We start from the raw sequence: 20,070 nt of genomic DNA, 5'->3' as shown, positions 1-20,070 counted from the left end.
CACATTTTCTTATATCTATTAAAATGTGTTCTTTTTTTTCTCCTAAACACTTTCCTAATTCCTTACAATAAAAATCATTTTTCAAACCAGAGCTCTGCGATATTGGTAAGAATATTAAAGGCTGCAGAAGTTAGCACTGATTACAACAAAGCTTGTGTCCAGTTGCAATAAATTTCCCTCCTCTTCCATGTTTCAAAATTTCTACTATATTGGATTCAAAACACATTGCCCAAGATGCTTATAGCCTTAGAGAAGAAATATAGCAATTAACAAAACATGAATTAATCCAACAAATGGAGGAAAGCATTAAGAAACAAACGTAAATAACTCCATTAAGCCTTTTTGGTATAAGGGGAAAGGAACAGGAAAAGTTTGTCAAGTTTTCAAGATTCTGTTATTATGGTCTACATCAGGGATGTCAAACTTGATTTCATTGAGGGCTGGATCAGGATTGTGATTGTCCTTGGGGGGAAGGCATGGCCAGGGTGTTTGTGGCCAACTGGGTGTGGCCTGGGGGCATGGCCAGCTCGACATTGCTCATGTGGGAGGGGCACCTGTGGGGGCCAGACGGGGTAGGGGAGGAAATCCAGGATCTCTGGCAGGTAGGGTGGTGGGTGGGAGGCTCCTCCCGCAGAATGAGGTGAGGCAAGGCAGGGGTGGGGCAGCTGCCAGAAACTGTTGGCCAATGCACATTTGCTGTCTTTTGTGGGGGGGGGCTGATGGTTTCCGGCAGGAGCCACAATCTGCCAGCCTATCAGCTGGCGCACTCTGTGGGTCCGGAGCCCACTGCCCCCATCAGGCTGGCCGTCCAAGTAGCAGGCACAGGAGCAGCATCAGCAGCAGGTGAAGCCGGGCGGGAGGCATGTGCTGTGACAGCTGGATGTGGTTATTCTGTCCCACTTGCTTGCAGTTAGAGAGCAGGTCACTGCTGGTCGTCTTCTCCTTGGTCCCCTCGCGGGTCTTGCCCTTGGCCTGTGCATGGAACATTTCCCTTGTGCACCAGATGCACCCTGGCCTCACTGCAGGCTGCTGCTGCTGCCACTGCTCAGCAGACCCGCCCAACTCGAAGGAGGCAAAGTGGCCAGCTAGAAAGGCCGAGTAGAGATGGTAGAGCACGCCCAGGCCCAGCAGGCAAAAGACCACTACCCTGAGTGGGGAAAGCTGGATCCCATTGCCGCCTTGGCCACCCAAGCCCAGCAGAAGGGAAGAGGGAGGGAGGCATGTGATCCCAGCTTGACCTGGGCAGCCATGGTGTTGATGGGATCCGGCTTTCCCCACTCGGGATGGCTGTCTTTTACCTGCTGGGCCTGGCCATGCTCTACCACCTCTACTTGGCCTTTCTAGCTGGCTGCTTCGCATCCTTCGGGCTGAGTGGGCCTGGTGCTCCGGGTGGTGATGGCAGGAGCCTAATGTATCTGCACAAGCTGCTAGCAGCCTCGGTGGTGGCAACGGCCCACAAGTGTGTTAACTACATGAGGTGAACATACTCCACGTGTGGGCCAAGGGCAAGACCTGCAAGGGGGCTAAGGAGAAGATGACCAGTGGCGACCTGCTCTCTAACCACAAGCAAAAACAGACAGTGGGGCAGAGTAAGCATGTCGAGCAGTCCGCATCACAAGTCTCTCCCTGCTATTGATGCTGCCGCCGTGCCTGCAACCTGGAAGTGGCCATCCAAGCTGGACCATGGACAACCTTAGATCCCCACCCCCTGGGCGTTCGCATTGGAGGTGGCAAGTGTGTGATGGTTGGTATCCTGGGTGAAAGGGAAGTGCTCAGAACGCAGTCCCCAAGGACGTTAGGCCCTGAGTGCTCGCCCAAGGTCCTTTGCTGTTTCTCAGTTGGCCCCTTGGAAAAGATCTAACCACCTTGTGGGCTGGATCTGGCCTGTGGGCCTTGAGTTTGACACTCATGGTCTATATTAACAAAGTAGAGTTCCAGGATTTCTTATAAACTCTGTTTTCTGACTTATCTATCTTGAAGGGGTAGAACATACTATTAAAGAAAACAAGACCCAGCGGGTGTTCAAAATCCTATTAGAAATGTACAAACATGGAAGAAAACACAAATTTATTGCATGTTTGAGTAACAACAAAATGGATTAGTATGTAATTGGAGAATACATTCAGTAAGCTTCTGACATGTAAGATGTAATGATATATTAGATTTATTGTTCAACAAAATGGCATTTGAAAATCTTAAACTTGAAACTAAAATGGAAAATATGTAAATTGTACTACCAGGTCTCAATTCACCATAATCTGACTACCAGATTTGGGAGCAGGGCAGGGCAGGGCATATGTGGAAAGGAACTATTATCTTTATGCTTTCTACTTTATCTTTCAGAGACAACTAGCTTACCACATTTGAAAGAGAATGCTTTGTATAAAAACCAGATAGCAAATACAAATGCATGTCAGAAAATATGGCTGACTTTGTTCCCATGTTACCACAGACTTTATAACAAACTCAGTTTTGGTTTTATGTAGTATAGTCTATTTCCTTGCTTTGTTTTTAACTACAGGAATTTTTCTGTTGCCATTTTGTCAAAATATGTCTTAATAGTAAAACCCATGCTTGTATTTGTATTTTAAGTGTTTTGCATACCTGTACATAAAGGTGTGTGGCAACTATAATTTATGAAAATAGATTAGCATTTGCAAACCTATTTTCAAATGAAAATTTCTAACTAAAACTTTTCTTGAGATAAGTGCTTACCTTGTATTTTCCTTTGATAATGCCTTCAAACAATCTTTCTTTTGTACCATAAAAAGGTAAACAACCACTAAGCAGAATAAAAAGAATAACTCCACAGCCCCACACATCTACAGGCTTTCCATAAGGCTCTCTTTTTACTACTTCTGGAGCCATAAAATGAGGAGTTCCTACACGCCCTAAAATAAAATTAAAAATATATTGTTTTTAAAGATGGCAGAGGAATACAAATCAAAATTTTACATTGCATTTATTTTATCATATTTTATTGATTTAGTTATGTGATTTATCTGCCAATTCTGTACTAGCAGGCTTCTAGATAATGTACAGATACTAGCAATTATATAGCAATACAAGATCCAATAGCAGTATACTCATGGTTGCACATGAATCAATCAATCACCAAAGCCAGAGCAGTCAGCTTCTGGAAGGCTCTGAGAACAGAACCATCTTCATTTTGGGGGACCACCCAAAATATGATATGTTAATGCATGGTACAATTGAGACATCAGTGCCCAAATATTCTTTCTTAATTCCTGTCTTACAGTAATAATAGCGACTGGAGACCACACCCACCTGTCATTTCAGAGTCCCACATCTGGGCTACCAAGGCAATTTTTAGGGGGAGAAGTCCTAACCTTTCCTTCTAGATGATGCAATTTCCTCTCAAAAAATCTTCTCCTGTGCTGATACTGAAACAATTTTAAAGCCTCACTAATTTATATGCATATATGTAAAACAGAAAGATAGATTGCACACATATGTGAAGAAGAAGAAAGCATATTGTGACCATATTCTTTGTGACTAAGCTATGTAATCCTGGCACACAAGCCTGGAATCAATTCAGTGCAGAGATCAAAATATACTAGGAACTAACATTCTTTACCCATTGAAGCTTTAGCACCAGTTTCAAAAGTAGCCCTACCCCCAATAGTGCAAATGGAGAATTACTCCTCCCAGGAAGGTCCACTGGATCATAGAAAATTTCAGATGTGCAAAATATTTTTCATGAAGAAAAACTTTCTGTGTTAAACACCCTGTTTCAAGCTTGAAATGACTGTTAGATCTTCCCTGAACTGTCTAAGCCAGAATTGTTCTATTTTAAGCTTAGTTCTTCAGAAAAGGTCTGCTGGAGTTGAGAGAGCTCATTTGAAATTTGAAATAATCATTTCCAAAATGGCTATATGTACTTTGAAACTTTCTCCACACATTTAGTAGTTACACACATACATTGTATTCAGAAAGTATTCAGACACCCTTCACTTTTGTCAATTTTGTTACGCTGCAGCCTGATTCGACAGTTGTTGAATTTCCCACCCATTAATTTATACTCCATACCCCATAATGATAAAGTAAAAACAGAAGTTTAGAAATGTTAGTAAATTTACAAAAAAAGTAAAAACTGAAATATCACATAGGCGTACATATTCAGACCCTTTGCAACACTTGAAATTTAGCTCTGGTATCCCCATCTCTGTTGACCGTTGCTGACATTTTTCTACACCTTAATTAGAGCTCATCTGTGATAAATTAAATTGATTGGACATGATTTAGAAAGGCCTTTCTAAAAATCTCATAGTGACAAGGCATACTGTAGTAGAGCAAAAGCCATGAGGTCAAAGGAACTACCTGCAGAACTCAGAGACAGGATTATTGCAAGGCACAAATCTGGAGAAGGCTACAATAAAACTTCTGTTGCACTAATGGTTCCTAAGAGCACAGACCTCCATAATTCTCGAATGGAAGAAGTTTGGTACAACTAAGACTCTTTCAAGAGCTGGTTACCTGGTCAAACTGAACAATCAGGGGATATGGGCCTTAGTAAGAAAGATGACCAAGAATCTGATGGTCACTCTGACTGAGCTCGAGAGATACTGTGTGGAGATGGGACAGAGTTCCTGAGGGACAACCATCATTGCATCCCTCCACTGATCTGGATTTTATGGCAGAGAGGCTAGATGGAAGCCTCTCCTCAGTGAAAAACACATTAAAACCCACTTGGAGTTTACAAAAAAGCATCTGATCTGATGCAACCAAGATTGAACTGTTTAGCCTCAATTCTAAACATTATTTCTGGATGAAACCAGGCATGGGTCATCACCTGCACAATGTCATCCCAACAATGAAATGTGGTGGCGGCAGCTGTGACAATGTTTTTAAGTAGCAGGGACTGGGAGACTGCTCAGGGTTGAGGGAAAGCTGAATGGAGCTGAGTACTGGGATATCCTCAATGAAAACCTGTTCCACAGCACTCAGGACCTCAGACTGGGTTGAAGATTCACTTTCCAACACGATAACAATCCTAAACACCCAGCCAAGACAACAAAGGAGTGGCTTCAATTTACGCTAGGACATTCAATTCTGTGAATGTCCTAGAGTGGCCCAGCCAGAGCCCTGAGTGAACCCTATTGAACATCTCTGGGGGGATCTGAAAATGGTTGTCCATTGACAATCACTATCCAACCTGACTGATCTTGAGAGGATTTGCAAGGAAGAATGGCAGAAAATCCCCCAATCCAGGTGTGCAAAGTTTGTTGCATCATATCCAAAAATATTCAAGGCTGTAATTGCTGCTGTAATTGCTGCCAAAGGTGCTTCAACAAAGTACTGAATGAAGGGTCTGAATATTTATGCCAATGTGATATTTCAGTTTTTCTTTGTAATAAATTTAAACATTTCTAAAATTCTGTTTTCACTTTGTCATTATGGAATATGGAGTATAGATTTATGACAAATTTTCAACAACTGTAGAATCAGGCTGCAGCATAAAAAATTGATAAAAGTGAATGGGATCTGAATACTTTCTGAATGCACTATACATGCACGCACACATTAAATTCTTCAAAAGCATAATTCCTGAGTTAAGAGGAGCTAATTTGTCTGTGAACCACTGGTTTTGTTCATTCTCAAAAAGGCAGCCCCCAAAGTTGATGTGTTTTGCTTAATTAGGCTAGAATAGACAGTGGAGCAAAGACTTCAATTAAAGAAACACATTTAAATAAAATATGAAATATATTTAATAAATTAATATATTACTTTATTTTCTATTTATTTTTCATTCTTAAGCATGGTTTACTTTGCAAATTTTCAATGACTGTTTCTTAATAATCATTTGCAGAATATTCAAGTTGCACAATTAGACAGTTCTGTTTTACTTTTTTATAAACAAGCTATTTTCTTATATCATAAATTCATCCTTGGTAAATTTCACCCAAACTAAAAAAAATATTTATTGAACATGATATGAAATAGTCATTACTTACCTCCAGCAACAAGTCCTGATTCTCCTAATTGAATAGCAACACCAAAACCACCAAGTTTTACAGGTGCTGAATTTTCCTTTGAAGCAAGTAGCACACAGTGTGGCTGAAATGATAAAATCACCGTGATGATTGATAAATCATCAATTTATGATGGCACCAGAATATATATGTACAATAGTCATTGATAGGGGACAGGATGTATCATGCACAGATAAAATAGGTTCTTCAAGTCAAATGGCACTCAATGTCCTAGTGAGGAATCTAAAATAAATTTGGAGTGCAAATGGTATTTAGAATGTGGCTAGATTAAAGCCTTTGCAACAACCAGTTTCTTGTTACCAAGGAGAAAAAAAACCCAAGGCTGCAAAGAAGTCAAAATTACAGTGGTAACATGGTATATGAAAAACATGATTACGGGAAAGCTGTGAATACTGAAACATGCAGTAAAAGATAACACAAAATTACCACTTGACATTTTAGGCATCAGTAAAATGAGATGGACTGGGATTGGACACTTTCAGTCAGAAGATCATACTATTGAGAAGGCGGAGCCTTCTCGCTGACGGACCGTAGATCGCGACTCTCTGCGGCTATGGTCCGTGCTCTTTTGTTGGAGAGCCCCAATCATTACGATTAGGGGCTGAAGCTGCCTTGGAGGGGAGGTGGAGTAAGGGGAAGCTGCAAGCCAGGTTGAGGGGAGCCGCATCTCCCCCACTGGGCTTGGTCTCTTTCCCTCCTGAAGACGACTGCAGCGGTGGTTTAAAATGGCCACCCCGAAGAGGAGGACTCAGCTGGATTAAGATTTGTGCAGGAGGGAAGAAAGAGGTGGATAACATCTGAACCGGGACAACTGGGCAATACAACTAAACAAAAGAACCCCGGGATTAAGGTAATATGGAATTTTTAAGAAAAGGAAAGTGAGCGGCGAAATTACAAAGGGACAGGGGAAAAAAAAGAAAATACCTGTGAAGTCGGGAAAGGCAGAAAGACCCAGCAGAAAAGGGGAAAGGAAGATATTAAGAAAGAGAGGGATATAAACTGGAATGAGAAAAGATATGGGGAAAAGAGGGGGAGAAGAAGCAGTAAGAAACAGGTGCATGAAATAAAGAAATACGGAAATAGTAAAATGTTGAAAAGAAATTGTTTTTTCAGAGATAATGGTTGATGAATTAAAAAGGGGATTCTGCAGGGTGACAAGGGCTAATAAGAATATTTCTGCAATTAAAAATATTTAGAAAATAGGGTAATATAAATACTGATAACTTATTAAAAATCAAGGGGGAAAATGTGCTGCGGAATCCAAATGAAAAGATGTAATGATTATTATTGTAACTTCTTAAAAATAATGGTTTATTGGGAATGAAGATGAGGGAATAAAGGTATATTTTAATCATTGAGGTGTCACACTCAAAGCAGTAAAAGGGGGGAAACCTGTACTTTTTTTTTTAGTGTTAAAATTTGTATTAATCTAGAATTTATAAAAAGAATGTGTAATGGAAAGGGAATATGATAGACTAAAGAACCAACTAAATTAATAAGTTAACATAGACTATTAAAAGCAAGGAGAGACATTGGTAATTTATTATTATTATTATTAATTATTATTATTATTATTATTATTATTATTATTAGGCAAACACATATTGTTTATCTTTATTTTTAAAATAAATATTAAAGGATTATATTTGAAATAATTGAAATGAAACAAATATGATGTTTCGATTGAGATTAATGAAAGAGGCTAGAATTAATGTGTTTGTTTCTCTCCTTACTGAAAATTTGGAATGGAAAAGGTAATAATAGAATTAAGTATGCATATATGAATGTATAATTGCTGTCATATTTGTATGTAAAGGTGATTACCCGGAAATATGTTGTCCACTAAAAAGAGATTTTTGTTTTTAATGTGAAAAACTGAATAAAATTTGTGGAAAAAAAAAGTTCATACTATTTATTACTCAGGGTATGAAAAACAAATTAACTAATCACAAATAACAAATTAACCATTTGTTAACAAATTTTGTTAATTGTTAATGGTGGTAGTGTTATACATAGAAAGAGTAGAGAAAGAACAGTATGCAATCAGTGATTCCATAGTATCATTTAGCCTTAATGTACAATCCTTTAATATGACAATCATCCAAGTTTATGTTTCAATCATCAATGAAGAAGAGGCTGAGGAATTTTATGATCAAGTCCAATTTGAAACCAACAGAAATGCAAGCAAGATACTTATGGCTAGAGAGTGGAATGCAGAAATAGGAAATTTTGAGGAAAATGTAGTTTGATTGCATGGATTAGAAAACTGAAATAAAACAGGAGAGCAAATTATTAATTTCTCCCATTCCAATGATTTCTTCATAACCAACACTATCTAAAAACAACAACAACCCTAAAACAATGTTGCATACATAGAAATCACTAGATTAAATATACAGAAATCAAACTGGCCATATGATTGTTAAAAGGTGAAGAAGCTCAGTTATAGGATCAAAAACATAATAAAATGCTGTTTGTGGAACAGATCATGAACTGCTCATGTGCACATTCCAAGTGAAGCTAATGAAGTAGAAAGTAACCAACTTATACAATATGAAAAAAATACTCACCATTTTCATGGAGAACATCAGGAATCACTTTGAAGTTCTGAACGGCACTGATTGGGAACCAGTTAGTGAAGTTCAGAAGTTCTATGAAACTTCTATTGAATGAAATCATGGAAGTTGTTAAGGATGAAGGAGGAGATTATCAAAGCCCAAAAAACAGAAGAAAGCAAACTGAATGACAGAACAAATAGTGGATGTTGTCAAGAGAAAAGAAGCCAAAGCCAAGAGAAGCAAAGATCTCAGGAAGGGAGAATTTTAAACAGCTATTAAAAGCAGTACATGTAGTCCTCACTTATTGACTGCCTTGTCTAGTCACTGTTTAAAGTTACAGTGGTGGTGGTGGTGGTGGTGCAACCAATCCTTGCATTTATGACTAATGCACCATGCACAGGTTACATGATCACCATTTCTGTGCTTCCCAAATGGTGTCATGCCCCTGTCGGAATCTGATTTGGAGGGAGAGGCCAAGCAGCTGACAGGGAGTGAGAGTGTGGCTCCCTTGGCTGTGGAAGAAACTAGGGAAGGACAAAGTCCAGCTGGGCAAAGCAGGGAGAGTTAGAGCAAGGGAGAATTTGGAGGAAGACCCAGGCCCATCCCCCCTTCATCCTAGGGCACACAGGGATGAATGGAGAAGGGAGCAACGTGAACTGTGTGGCTTATGGGGGAGGAAAGGACCCTGATTCCCTTCATTAGCTGCAGCTGGGAACACAGTGTTTAAAAAGGGAAGCTGCGTACAGCAAGTTGTTGGGAACAAATCGTGAATTATCTGGTATCATTGAGGCTTATCTGTGTTCCTAGCGTCTTCCCAACTGTAAGTGTTTTGCTGTGCTTTCAAGTCTGTAATTCCTTCTCTGCCCTGTCAAGTTAATTACTGCAGTGTGGTTTGTTTTGATTTTTAGTTGCAGTTTTTATGTACTTTGTTTTTGGACTGAATTTTTTCCACTAAAAGACTGTTCCTAGGAGAGTTTTTCTCCAGCCGAAGGTAACCTGGACATTGAGGGCAAAGTTGGAGATAATAAAGGGACTCTTCTTGCTTATTTGACTGTGTTGCCTTTGTCCCATGCCCCGGGTCATCACAAGTAGGTTGCAAATTAATACAGGTAGAGTTAATGGAGAATATGGAACTATAACTGCAAGTTGTGGTCATATGCTGTTTTGCTTAACAACTGAAGTGATGTCATAAATCTGTTGCAGTCACATAGTTTTCAACTTAATGACTGTGGTGTTTAGCCACAAAGGGTCTAGGTGGTCCCAATTGTGGTCGCTAAGTAAGGACTACATGTATTACTAATCTGTAAAGCTATCAGAGATAGAAACAGTTACAGTGAACAAGGAAAGTCTTTCAAAAGATTTTGAAACTGAGGAGAAGGTTACATCCTCAATATGCTTAAAGAATGCCAATGGACAAATAATAACCAATTCAAAGAGAAAAAAATGATGGAAGGAATAAACTGAAATTCTGTGCAGCAGAAATGCCAATGTCCAAGATACCTTAGAAGACATTCTCTATATACAAGAACTCAGTACCAGAAGAGAATGAAGTTATAATAGCAGTATGATCATCATCAAGATGGAAGGCTACATAAATTGAGGGAATATATACAGATATATCAAGCAATTAAAGAAAAAGCAATAAAAATTATAAACAAACTTTGCCATCTAATTTGGATAACATCATAGTGGCCATCTAATTTGAAGAGGTCAGTCTACATACTAATATCAAAGAAAAGAGGGTACTTAACTGAAGGTATGAACTATTGTACTAATGATACAAAATAATGATAATAATCCTAGCAAAATAATGCTTAGGAACATCCAATGCATATTAAAGCCTTAAATGGAAAAGGATACAGATGTTTAAATTTATTTCAGAAAAAGTCAAGATGTGACATTGTTGTTGATGCCACTGGATAACTGAAAAAAATAAAAGGATGCAAAAACAGGGGACCCAATATGTACTTCTTTGGTTATTAAAAAGATCTTTGATCTTTGAGGGGACCAATATGTACTTCTTTGATTATTAAAAAGATCTTTGGTTATGTGGATTATGTCAAGCTGTGGAATGTCTTAAGGAAAATGGGAATTCCAGAATATCTAATTGTCTTCAGAAGAAACCTATATGCAAGATAGGAAACAATAGTATGGATAGAACATTGAGAAACATACTCCAGATCAGCAAAGGAGTGACAGAAGACCAAAAATAACAGGTATAGCAGCAGCCTCAGAACCAATAATAACAATACTGAAAGGTGGATACCTTCTGATTTTAGGTTCAATTGTCAACAATAGTTGATATTAATAGTTGAAGAACAGGGGAGCCTGGTGTGCTATGGTCCATAGGATTGGAAGAATCAGATATGACTCAGCAACCCGACAACAACAATAATCAAAAATAAAGAAATAGATTTCAAATTATGATGAAGTAGCAATGAAAGCCTTGGAGAAGATAATCAGATGCTATGATATGTCTATATTTATTTATTTTTATTTTATTTATTTTATTTGGTTTGTCAATTGCTTACAAGATAATAGGTATAAGTAAAAACATAGTTATGAATACATGGATACATATAAGAAAAATAAAAGAAACAAAAGGATAGGGACGGTAGGCATGTTGGTGCACTTACGCATGCCCCCTACAGACCTCTTAGGGAAGGGGTGAAGTCAATAGTAGAAAGTCTAAGGTTAAAGTTTTTGGGGTTTGGGGAAGAAACCACAGAGTCAGGTAGAGTATTCCAGACATTGACTACTCTGTTGCTGAAGTCGTATTTCCTGCAATCAAGTTTGGTGCGATTAACCTTGAGTTTGTATCTATTGTTTGCTCCTGTATTGTTATGGTTGAAGCTGAAGTATTCATTGACAGGTAGGACATTGCAATGTATGATTTTATATACTAAATTTAGATCGGACCGAAGGCGGCACAGTTCTAGGTTTTCTAGGTCTAGAATTTCAAGTCTGGTGGCATAAGGTATTCTGCAATGAGTAGAGAAGTGGGGAACTCTTCTTGTGAAATATTTCTGGACTTTCTCAACTGTGTTAATATCAGATACATAATGTGTTTTCCAGACTGATGAGCTGTATTTGAGTATTGGTCTAGTAAATGTTTGGTATGCTCTAGTTAGTAGTGTAATATTACCAGAGAAAAAGCTACATAAGATTAGGTTAACAACTCTTAATACTTTTTTGGCTATGTAGTTACAGAATCAGAATCATGCAGGCAACAGTTTTTCCCATGACACCCTACAGAAGCAAAAGTTAAATTTTGAAGAAGGATTGAAAGAGAGTTGGCACTTTTGAACTTGTGAGTTGGAGAAGACTCTGAATAAAATAGCATGGATAGTCAAGAAAACAAACAAATGGATTGTAGATTAAATCAATCTAAAGTTCTTACTTGAAGCACAAATTACAAGGCTCAAATTATCACACTTTGAATATATTATGCAAAGAAGTGGCTCTCTTGAGAAGTCTGTAATACTGAGAAAGGTAGAAGAAAAGATAGGAAGAGGATGACCAGTGGCAAGATGGATGAACTGAATTACAGGTGATGGATATAGTGTTGGAACGATCTGAAGGACAGATTAGGGACTGCTCTTCTTGAAGTAGGTCTATATATCTGGTCACTAATAATCAGCACTGTGGATAATTCACAACTATATTTAAATTGTAAATTATCTACCTTAATTTCTATACTGTACTTGTTTTGTAATTATAACTACACTATACAAAGTATATACTTTTATATATTCAACTATTATACTCCAGCACTATTTATAAAATTATACAGATACAGTAAACAGATAAAAATATAATTATTGACTGTATCAGATCTGGATTCAATAATAGAACACTCAAAGAAATAAATAGATCACTTGTACAAAAACACATTTTCTAGTTCTCAGACTAAGGGGTGGAAAATGTTTTGAATTCAAACAGAGCTCAAAATTGGTGTTTTAAATTCAAAACACTTCACATTCTAAATGAGAAGTAGATATAGGAATTTCGTTAAAAGGAAAAAATATAGTGTATATAACTATATTACATTATAATAGATTGTATTTCATGTGTGTGCACTTGTGACCCTTACCATATGAAATGGTTCAATTGTTTTACTATTCTGACTGTCCAAAACTCCAAATTAAGCAACAATAAATTATACACTCACATAGATAATATTTTTCCTGTAATAATATGACTTACCTTCACATCTCTGTGAATTATATTATTATCATGACAATAGCGCAGTGCTTCCAATATCTGTCTCATGTAATGACTGCAAAACCAAACAAGCAAATAAGTTATAAGCACTGCAGAGAAAAAATAGGCATAAAATTCAGCTTGTTTGAGCACTATATTTTAAAAATTCAAAATCATCGGGGTCTTTATTTACGTTACATATACTTTGAAACCTAAGGCTGTAACATTTCTTTCCAGAAATAAGTCATGTAAGAAAAAGTTACTTCTAAATAGTATCCATAATATCATGATGTTATTTATGGGTGAGACTATATTCAGAGTTTTCTGAGCAAGATATAATCTAAACAATTTAAAATCAAAGTCCAATACAATAATTTAATAAAAATATAAACATCCTTTTAACAAAATATTAGAATTGAAATTAACATACATTTCAATCATAGTAATATAATAAAAATATAAACATCCTTTTAACAAAATATTAGAATTGAAATTAACATACATTTCAATCATAGTAATATAGTTTAAAACAAGACAGACACAAGCTAAAAAGACAACATAATATATTGAATTTAATATTATTTAAAACACTTCAGTAAAAACAAAAAGGTCTTTTCCTGATGTTTGAAAGGGCAGTAATTGGCATAACTAACCAGTTGCTGGCAACCAAGAGGCACATAAATTTAATAAATTATTATTATATTAAAATGTTCAGAGAGGGCACACCCTGAAATAAAAACTCTGATATGAAGACTTTCCCTTGGATCCATAGTCTATATTTCAAATGGTGGGGAACTTGATGCTAATCACTTGTAGAATGGAAGGAAAACTTGCTTATGTGTATTTTTAACTATTTGAATAGTCACCTGTGCATCAATAAAAATAGATAACTAGCAATCTTATTTTATGGAGGAAGAGAAAGTACCTGATCAGGAGAGAAGTTCAGATAAAAATATCTGGATAAAGATCACATCTGCCCTGACTTAGTGTAATCCACATAATAATGATCTGTGCATAAATAAAGTGTAGGAGTTTAGGGTAAAAAGATAGCAGAAGAAAAGAGATTGAAAATGGTAAAAGTCTAAAACTGGAAGAAAATATGCAATGTCAACTCATAACTATGACAGTAAGATATGGCACAACAATGAGCAAGGTACCCATCACTAACTCAGCATGCTCAGGTGAACATGATAAAACTAACAACAGAGATTCAGGACCATTTCAGGAGAACTACTTACAACTCTATGACAGCACTAGTGATTAATAATAAGATAAAGATGGTGAAGGCTTTTCAAGAAGCATTTCATGCCCAGATAATAGAATATTGGGTTATCATCCATTGGTAGGGATACAACAAAAATGTTTTTAAAGTAAATATGTGTGGTGATAAAAGCCAAATCTATGACTTTAATGTCAGGAGAAATTGAAAAACTACACATAGAGGAAAGAATCCAGGACTGGTCTGTACAGAAAATCATGTACTGTGCAATCTTTCCTGAGGCTAATTATTACCAAGTGCTCAAATAGAGGCAAATTTTAACAATGTTATATTCAGGATCTTCAAGAAATGGGTATTACACAAACCAAATCCATTGTGGTCTGAAAAATGATAGATTGCATTTGAGCAGCATTAAGTCGCAGATATCCTTAATTACAACTCCAACCTTGGATAAAGCAATTGTGTTAACAACTGATGCCTCAGTGTGAGTCACTACCTGAAGTTAATGCAGAGCAAGATCCTCATTTGGTGGAATTTCTAAATAAGAAACTACCCAAACTACTCATTGGTCTGTGTTGGAGAAAGAATATATATGCCCTTGAGAACAACATCACTTACATGTAGGACTAGCTTCAACTGTTATTTTGAACACAGAATTGACCATGCATCATTGAAAGGCTACAGGAAATTCATCAAAAGAAATGTGTATATTGTAGTTTCATACTGCTGGTGTATAGTTTTAAAACTGAGTATATTCAAGAGAAGAAAACATAGTGGCAGAAATATTTAAGGAGCACAAGGACTCATATGGAAGAGTAGGGGAGTAATGAAGGATACTGTCTATTGATATATAGACAGGTCTAAGCCCAAAGACAATATAGTGAATGTGCGCTTGGAGAAACAGTGGTAGGGAATCTTGGCAGCACATAACTTTTCCAGGGAGAAGATAGTATAATCCAGAGAGAAGCTCAAATAAAGAGACTGTGCAATACTGCGTTGGATTGGGCAGGGAGAGAAGAAGAATCTCTAGAATCTTTCAGGATATATCTATTAGGGAACTGAGTTATAGTTTGGCAAAATTCTGTCCATTAGGTGTAAGCACACAAAAGATTGGAAATCAATTGGATTTCATTATTTCAGGGAAGCAAGAGGTCCAGGAATAATTAAGAAAGAGAAAATATGTTTGCAAAAATTGCTACTCAGAAAAGTAAATATTTGATTAGGAATGCTGCTTTTAAAATATAATCTTTATTTTTTAATTAACCTTTTATATCTCTGTATAAGCTCAATTGTATATTTCAGTCTTTTCTGCATACTCAGGTTGTATAATATAAAACAGAACTTGAAAATTTTTAAAAATTTGGAATAATTGCTTTGAAACTTCCTTCAGTACCTTTCTATAATTCCTGCAGAATGCTAATTTTTGTTGTACATGGGGAAACTTTTGTGGTCTGCTAAGAGCACTTTACCTTTTTCTATTAAATTTATTTTGTGCAGTTCGGGAGGAACAGTTTTTATTGTTATTCAGTGTCCTGAAGTTTGCTCAAATTCATGTTCATTGCATAAATTACTCTAACGATATCATCCTCTCCTATCCCCTCCTCCTTTTGCTTTCAATCTTTCCCAACATTATGCTCTTTTCCAATAAGTCTTCTCTTCTCATCTAATTTTTCATTTAAAACTTGTAAGTTGGCAAACCTTTTTTGCAAAAATTTCCAAGAAGGAACTACTGTTAAAAACATTGAATCCCATCTGTCCTTTATCTCTCTTTTCGGGGATATTGTAGAGAATATATAAATAGTGAAAGTCCTTAATTTATTGTTGATTTGATTTTACTATAGTACAAATCTCTCTTATAGCCAAGCTTTGCAGTATAGTATAAAAAGTTCTTTTTCAAGGACAGAGAGAGTGGATATTCCATAACAAAGTAACCACAGAAGCGGTTAAGATAATTCTCACAAAAGAGAATAAAAAGAGAAAATCTCTGTCTTTTTAAAAATAAAAAGGATATATACAAAAATAAAAAGAAGCAACAGAGTTCTTTAGAAAGACTAATACGATGGAAAATCCTTAGAGTAAAAATGTGATATAAATCAGATAAAGTTGTCAAGGCTCTGACAATCCACCCCCATTCATGCTTGTGTTTGAGTTGACACAAGTTACTTTAACTGCAACAAAAAAAAGCCCTCATGCCGCCACATTCCTTGTGGTGAAAGAGAAAGTGTTTTAAAACTCCAGAGTAAAGCTATGAAAGTTTACATTTGTAATTAAGCAAAGGGGTTTAGAACAAATCAGCACTCAGCCAGGCTATTATCAATTAAACTTCAAACTGTATTGTTAAAAACAGAAATATGCCTAAAAATGCAAATAACAGCTAGAAAAGGTGGAGGCCCAACCTTCTGGCCCGTCTTACTGAGAATCATAATCCTCTAAGGCAGCGGTTGCCAACTGATGGAGAAAATTTTGGTGGGCTGCAGAGAAATGTCACCCCCAGAGCACCCCCCCCAAAGCAATTCATCCAGGTTGTGCAGAAACACAAGGCTGCGCTGCCCACATGGCCCGCGGGAACCCTCCCCACCCACTCACTCCTTACCCTGCCTGCTAAATTGCTATTTTTCCTTTTTCCGACCATCAGCTGTTCTGCTGTGCCGGGAGATTTAGATTAGCTAGAAAGCAGGAAATGGTTGGATTTCTTGCTTTCTAGCTAGTCTTTAGATCTTTGGTTCTGCTTTTAAGCACAGCCGAACCTTCCTTAGGACTGAAGGTTCTGTTATTCAGTGCAGACTCATGGCAAGCAAATTTTATGTGACAAACTGAGCTAGCTGATGGCAGATAGAAAGATCACTGAATGATTCTGTGAGCAACTCAATCTGCCTGCCAGCTTTGCCTGATTTTGGATAAAAGTTACTCTCTTTTTTTATAAAAAATTCAATATTTACATACATGGTGTGTAATTTTGTGAGTTAATTTTGTGAGTTTGCTTGCTAGCAAATTTTATGTGACAGACTGAGCTAGCTGATGGCAGATAGATAGATCTCTGAATGAATCTGTGATTCTGTGAGCAACTCAATCTGCCTGCCTGCTTTGCCTGATTTTGGGTAAAAGTTGCTCTTTTTTATAAAAAAAATTCAATATTTATATAAATATTTATAATATTTACATACAAGCCATGCCCATCCAGTCACATAACCTCCAAGCCACACCCACAAATTAGGCCATGCCCACAGAACAGGTTAGTGGTCCCTGGGATTTAAAATTATGAGTTTCGTGGTCCCTGAGGTCCAAAGGTTGGCAACCCCTGCTCTAAGGCAAGTACTGTCAAGTACACAGTTGCCTGATGATCATTATAGGTCATTCCTAGTTGTTCCTACTCAAATCTGGGAAGCGTGCTGCCAGAAAAACAGCTTTGGCAGAGCTGTTTGTCAGCAGGGAGAAAAGAAAACACCCAACTGCTCTGTATATTCTTGCTATCTCTTAATTTCTTTTTCTTGTCCCTACCATTTTTGTCCTTTACCATGCCCATCTTTGCATGAAAAATTCCCTTGATATCTCTAACTTTGTTTTTCTTGCCTCCAATCTTTCTATTGCTTTTATTGTTTTCCTCTATTTCATTGCATTGTTCATTTAAGAAGACCTATTTAACTCTCTCTGCTATTCTCTGGAAATCTGCATTCAATTGGGTATATCTTTCCCTTTCTGCCTTGCCTTTGATTTTCCTTCTTTCCTCAGCTATTTGTAAAGCCTCATCAGACAGCCATTTTGCTTTTTTGCATCCCTTTTCGGGGGGGATTGTATTTCTGCTTCCTGTACAATATTCTTAGTTCATTGTTCTTTATGCACTCTGTCTACCAGATCTGATTCCTTAAATGTATTCACCAGCTCCATTGTATATTCATAAGGGTTACAATTCAGGTCATGCCTGAATGGCCTAGTGATTTTCTCTACTTTTCTCAATTTAAGCCTGACTTTTGCAACAAGAAGCTCATGATCTGAGCTCCAGATTTTGTTTTTACTTAACTGTATAGAAGTTCTCCATCTTTGACTGCAGAGTACATAATCAATCAGATTTCAGTATTGACCATCTGGTGATGTGTAGAATCATTTCTTGGTTGTTGAAAAAGAGTGTTTGTGGGGAGGATGGAGCTTGCGTCACAGCGGTACAGCATGCAATCTTTAAGCTCTAAGATCACTGCTCATTGCAGGACAGTCCCAACGGATGTAAACCGTCCCGTAGAGACGGTGACAGAGGAGGGCACATCCTGTCGATCCCAGGGACATCGCAAAGTCCCTGGTAGATCCAGGAGAAGCCCTTTTTTCCCGTGGTGGAGAGGCAGCCATTAAAGCTGCTGAAGCTGGGACAGCTCCGGAACAGAAGAAAGCTCTTGCTTTTTCTTTTCAATTTTTCTATTGTACTTTAAGATGAGCAGAAAAATACCAGCCTCAGCTTCTTCAATCCCGACTTCTTCTTCCTCACCATTTGGAGGACAACGATCAATACAGGTGATGTTACAACAAGAGAAGGAGAAAGAAGTGACACTGCAGATGATTATGCAAGGAATTTAAAAGATACAAGTAAAAACAGATAATATTGAAAAGAGAACGGAGAATATTGACCAAAGAATGGAAAAGACGGATGAAACAATAGAAAATATTCAACAGATGATGATGCAATACAAGGACAGAATTAAGAAAATTGAAGAACAAGATGTACAAAGAGATAAGAAGATTCGAGATATGGATACCTGATTGAGTGAAGTGGAAAGAGATAAGGGCAGATCTCTGCAATCATTGGGATGGGAAATTGATAGATCAGAATTCTATCTTAGATTTCAAAATATAGAAGAAGAAAAGGGTGAAAACCTTGCTGAAATGATGACAGAAATCCTTAATATTAAGAAATCCAGAAATATTAAGATTACAAAATCGGCAGCATATAAAGAAAATACATACAAAATGTTTTATAGATGGCACTTGCCCCTTCGAGGTTGGCGAAAATGAACCCAAACACGAGTCCAAAATGCTGGAAATGTAAAAGCATAGAAGGAACCTACTTTCATATGTGGTGGTCTTGCAAAGAAACCCAGAAATATTGGCAAAAAATCAGAAAATGGTTGGAGGAGATAACCAAAGAACAAATCGAATACAAACCAGAGTTCTTCCTACTAGGGATCTCTGATAAACATTTACCCAAAAAGATGAAATATGTAACAATTCATATCCTAACTGCAGCCAGATTAGCGTTTGCCCAGTGTTGGAAATCACCCTATGCACCTACAGAACAAATGGTCATCCAGAAAATATGTGATTGTGCAGAAATGGATAAATTAACTATAGCACTTAAAAACAAAGAGGCTTCAACATTTTACGATAATTGGAACTCTTGGTATAATTGGTTAGTCAGAGATAAACTGCTTAATGGACAATGTGTAATTTAAGCATAGATTTCGATAAGATGTGTGTATTCAAATTAAGGTAGGAGAATTGGATCTTGCAGACTGTCAAAAAGGATATTGTCTGTTTTTTAAACGCATCTTTTTTTTTTTTTTTTCTCTTTCTCTTCCTTTGTTTCTTTCTTTCTTATACATCTCCTCTTCTCTTTTCTTTCCAGTTTGTAAGACCGAGTGTTCTTTTTTTGTTTTTCCTTTTGTGTATGTAATGTCGATATGTTTTTAATTGTAAATTTAATAAAATTTATTTAAAAAAAAAAAAAAAAGAAATGATGACAGAAATCCTGGCAGAAGCATTAGTGGTAACTAAAGAGAAGATGATGGATGGAATGGACGAGGTTTTTCGTGTTTATACAAGATATGCGATGAGAAATAAACTGCCAAGAGAAGTTCATATCAGATTTACCAAGAAAATAATAAAATAACAAATACTGCAGGCGGCAAGAGAAAAAACACTAAAGTACAAAGATAAAGAAATAGTGGTACTGAAACAGGTACCGAGAAGAGTGAGAGAGATAAGAAGAGAATATTTATTTTTGACCAAAGAGTTACTTAAAAGAGGAATACATTACAGATGGCTGATACCCGAAGGTCTCATGTTTACCTGGCAGGAACAAAGACACAGAATT

The 20,070-nt window shown here is 37.0% G+C and overlaps 1 protein-coding gene across 1 annotated transcript in view; it reads right to left on the bottom strand.

Annotated features, from left to right (window-relative positions):
* CASK (calcium/calmodulin dependent serine protein kinase) overlaps positions 1-20,070 on the bottom strand; it is a 209,519-nt gene that overhangs the window by 123,955 nt on the left and 65,494 nt on the right. Inside the window, exons 4-6 of the mRNA XM_087967572.1 lie at positions 12,779-12,851; positions 5,976-6,078; positions 2,716-2,891 (exon numbers count right to left, since the gene is read on the bottom strand). Of these exons, the coding sequence (XP_087823698.1) occupies positions 2,716-2,891; positions 5,976-6,078; positions 12,779-12,851 (352 nt within the window). The remainder of the gene's footprint in view (positions 1-2,715; positions 2,892-5,975; positions 6,079-12,778; positions 12,852-20,070) is intronic.

This window comes from Notechis scutatus, chromosome 5 (assembly GCF_049901735.1).
Source record: "Notechis scutatus isolate UNSWTSFEM ecotype Mainland chromosome 5, rNotScu1.2, whole genome shotgun sequence".
Lineage (NCBI taxonomy): Eukaryota > Metazoa > Chordata > Lepidosauria > Squamata > Elapidae > Notechis > Notechis scutatus.
This window is presented reverse-complemented; position numbering and strand designations above follow the sequence as displayed.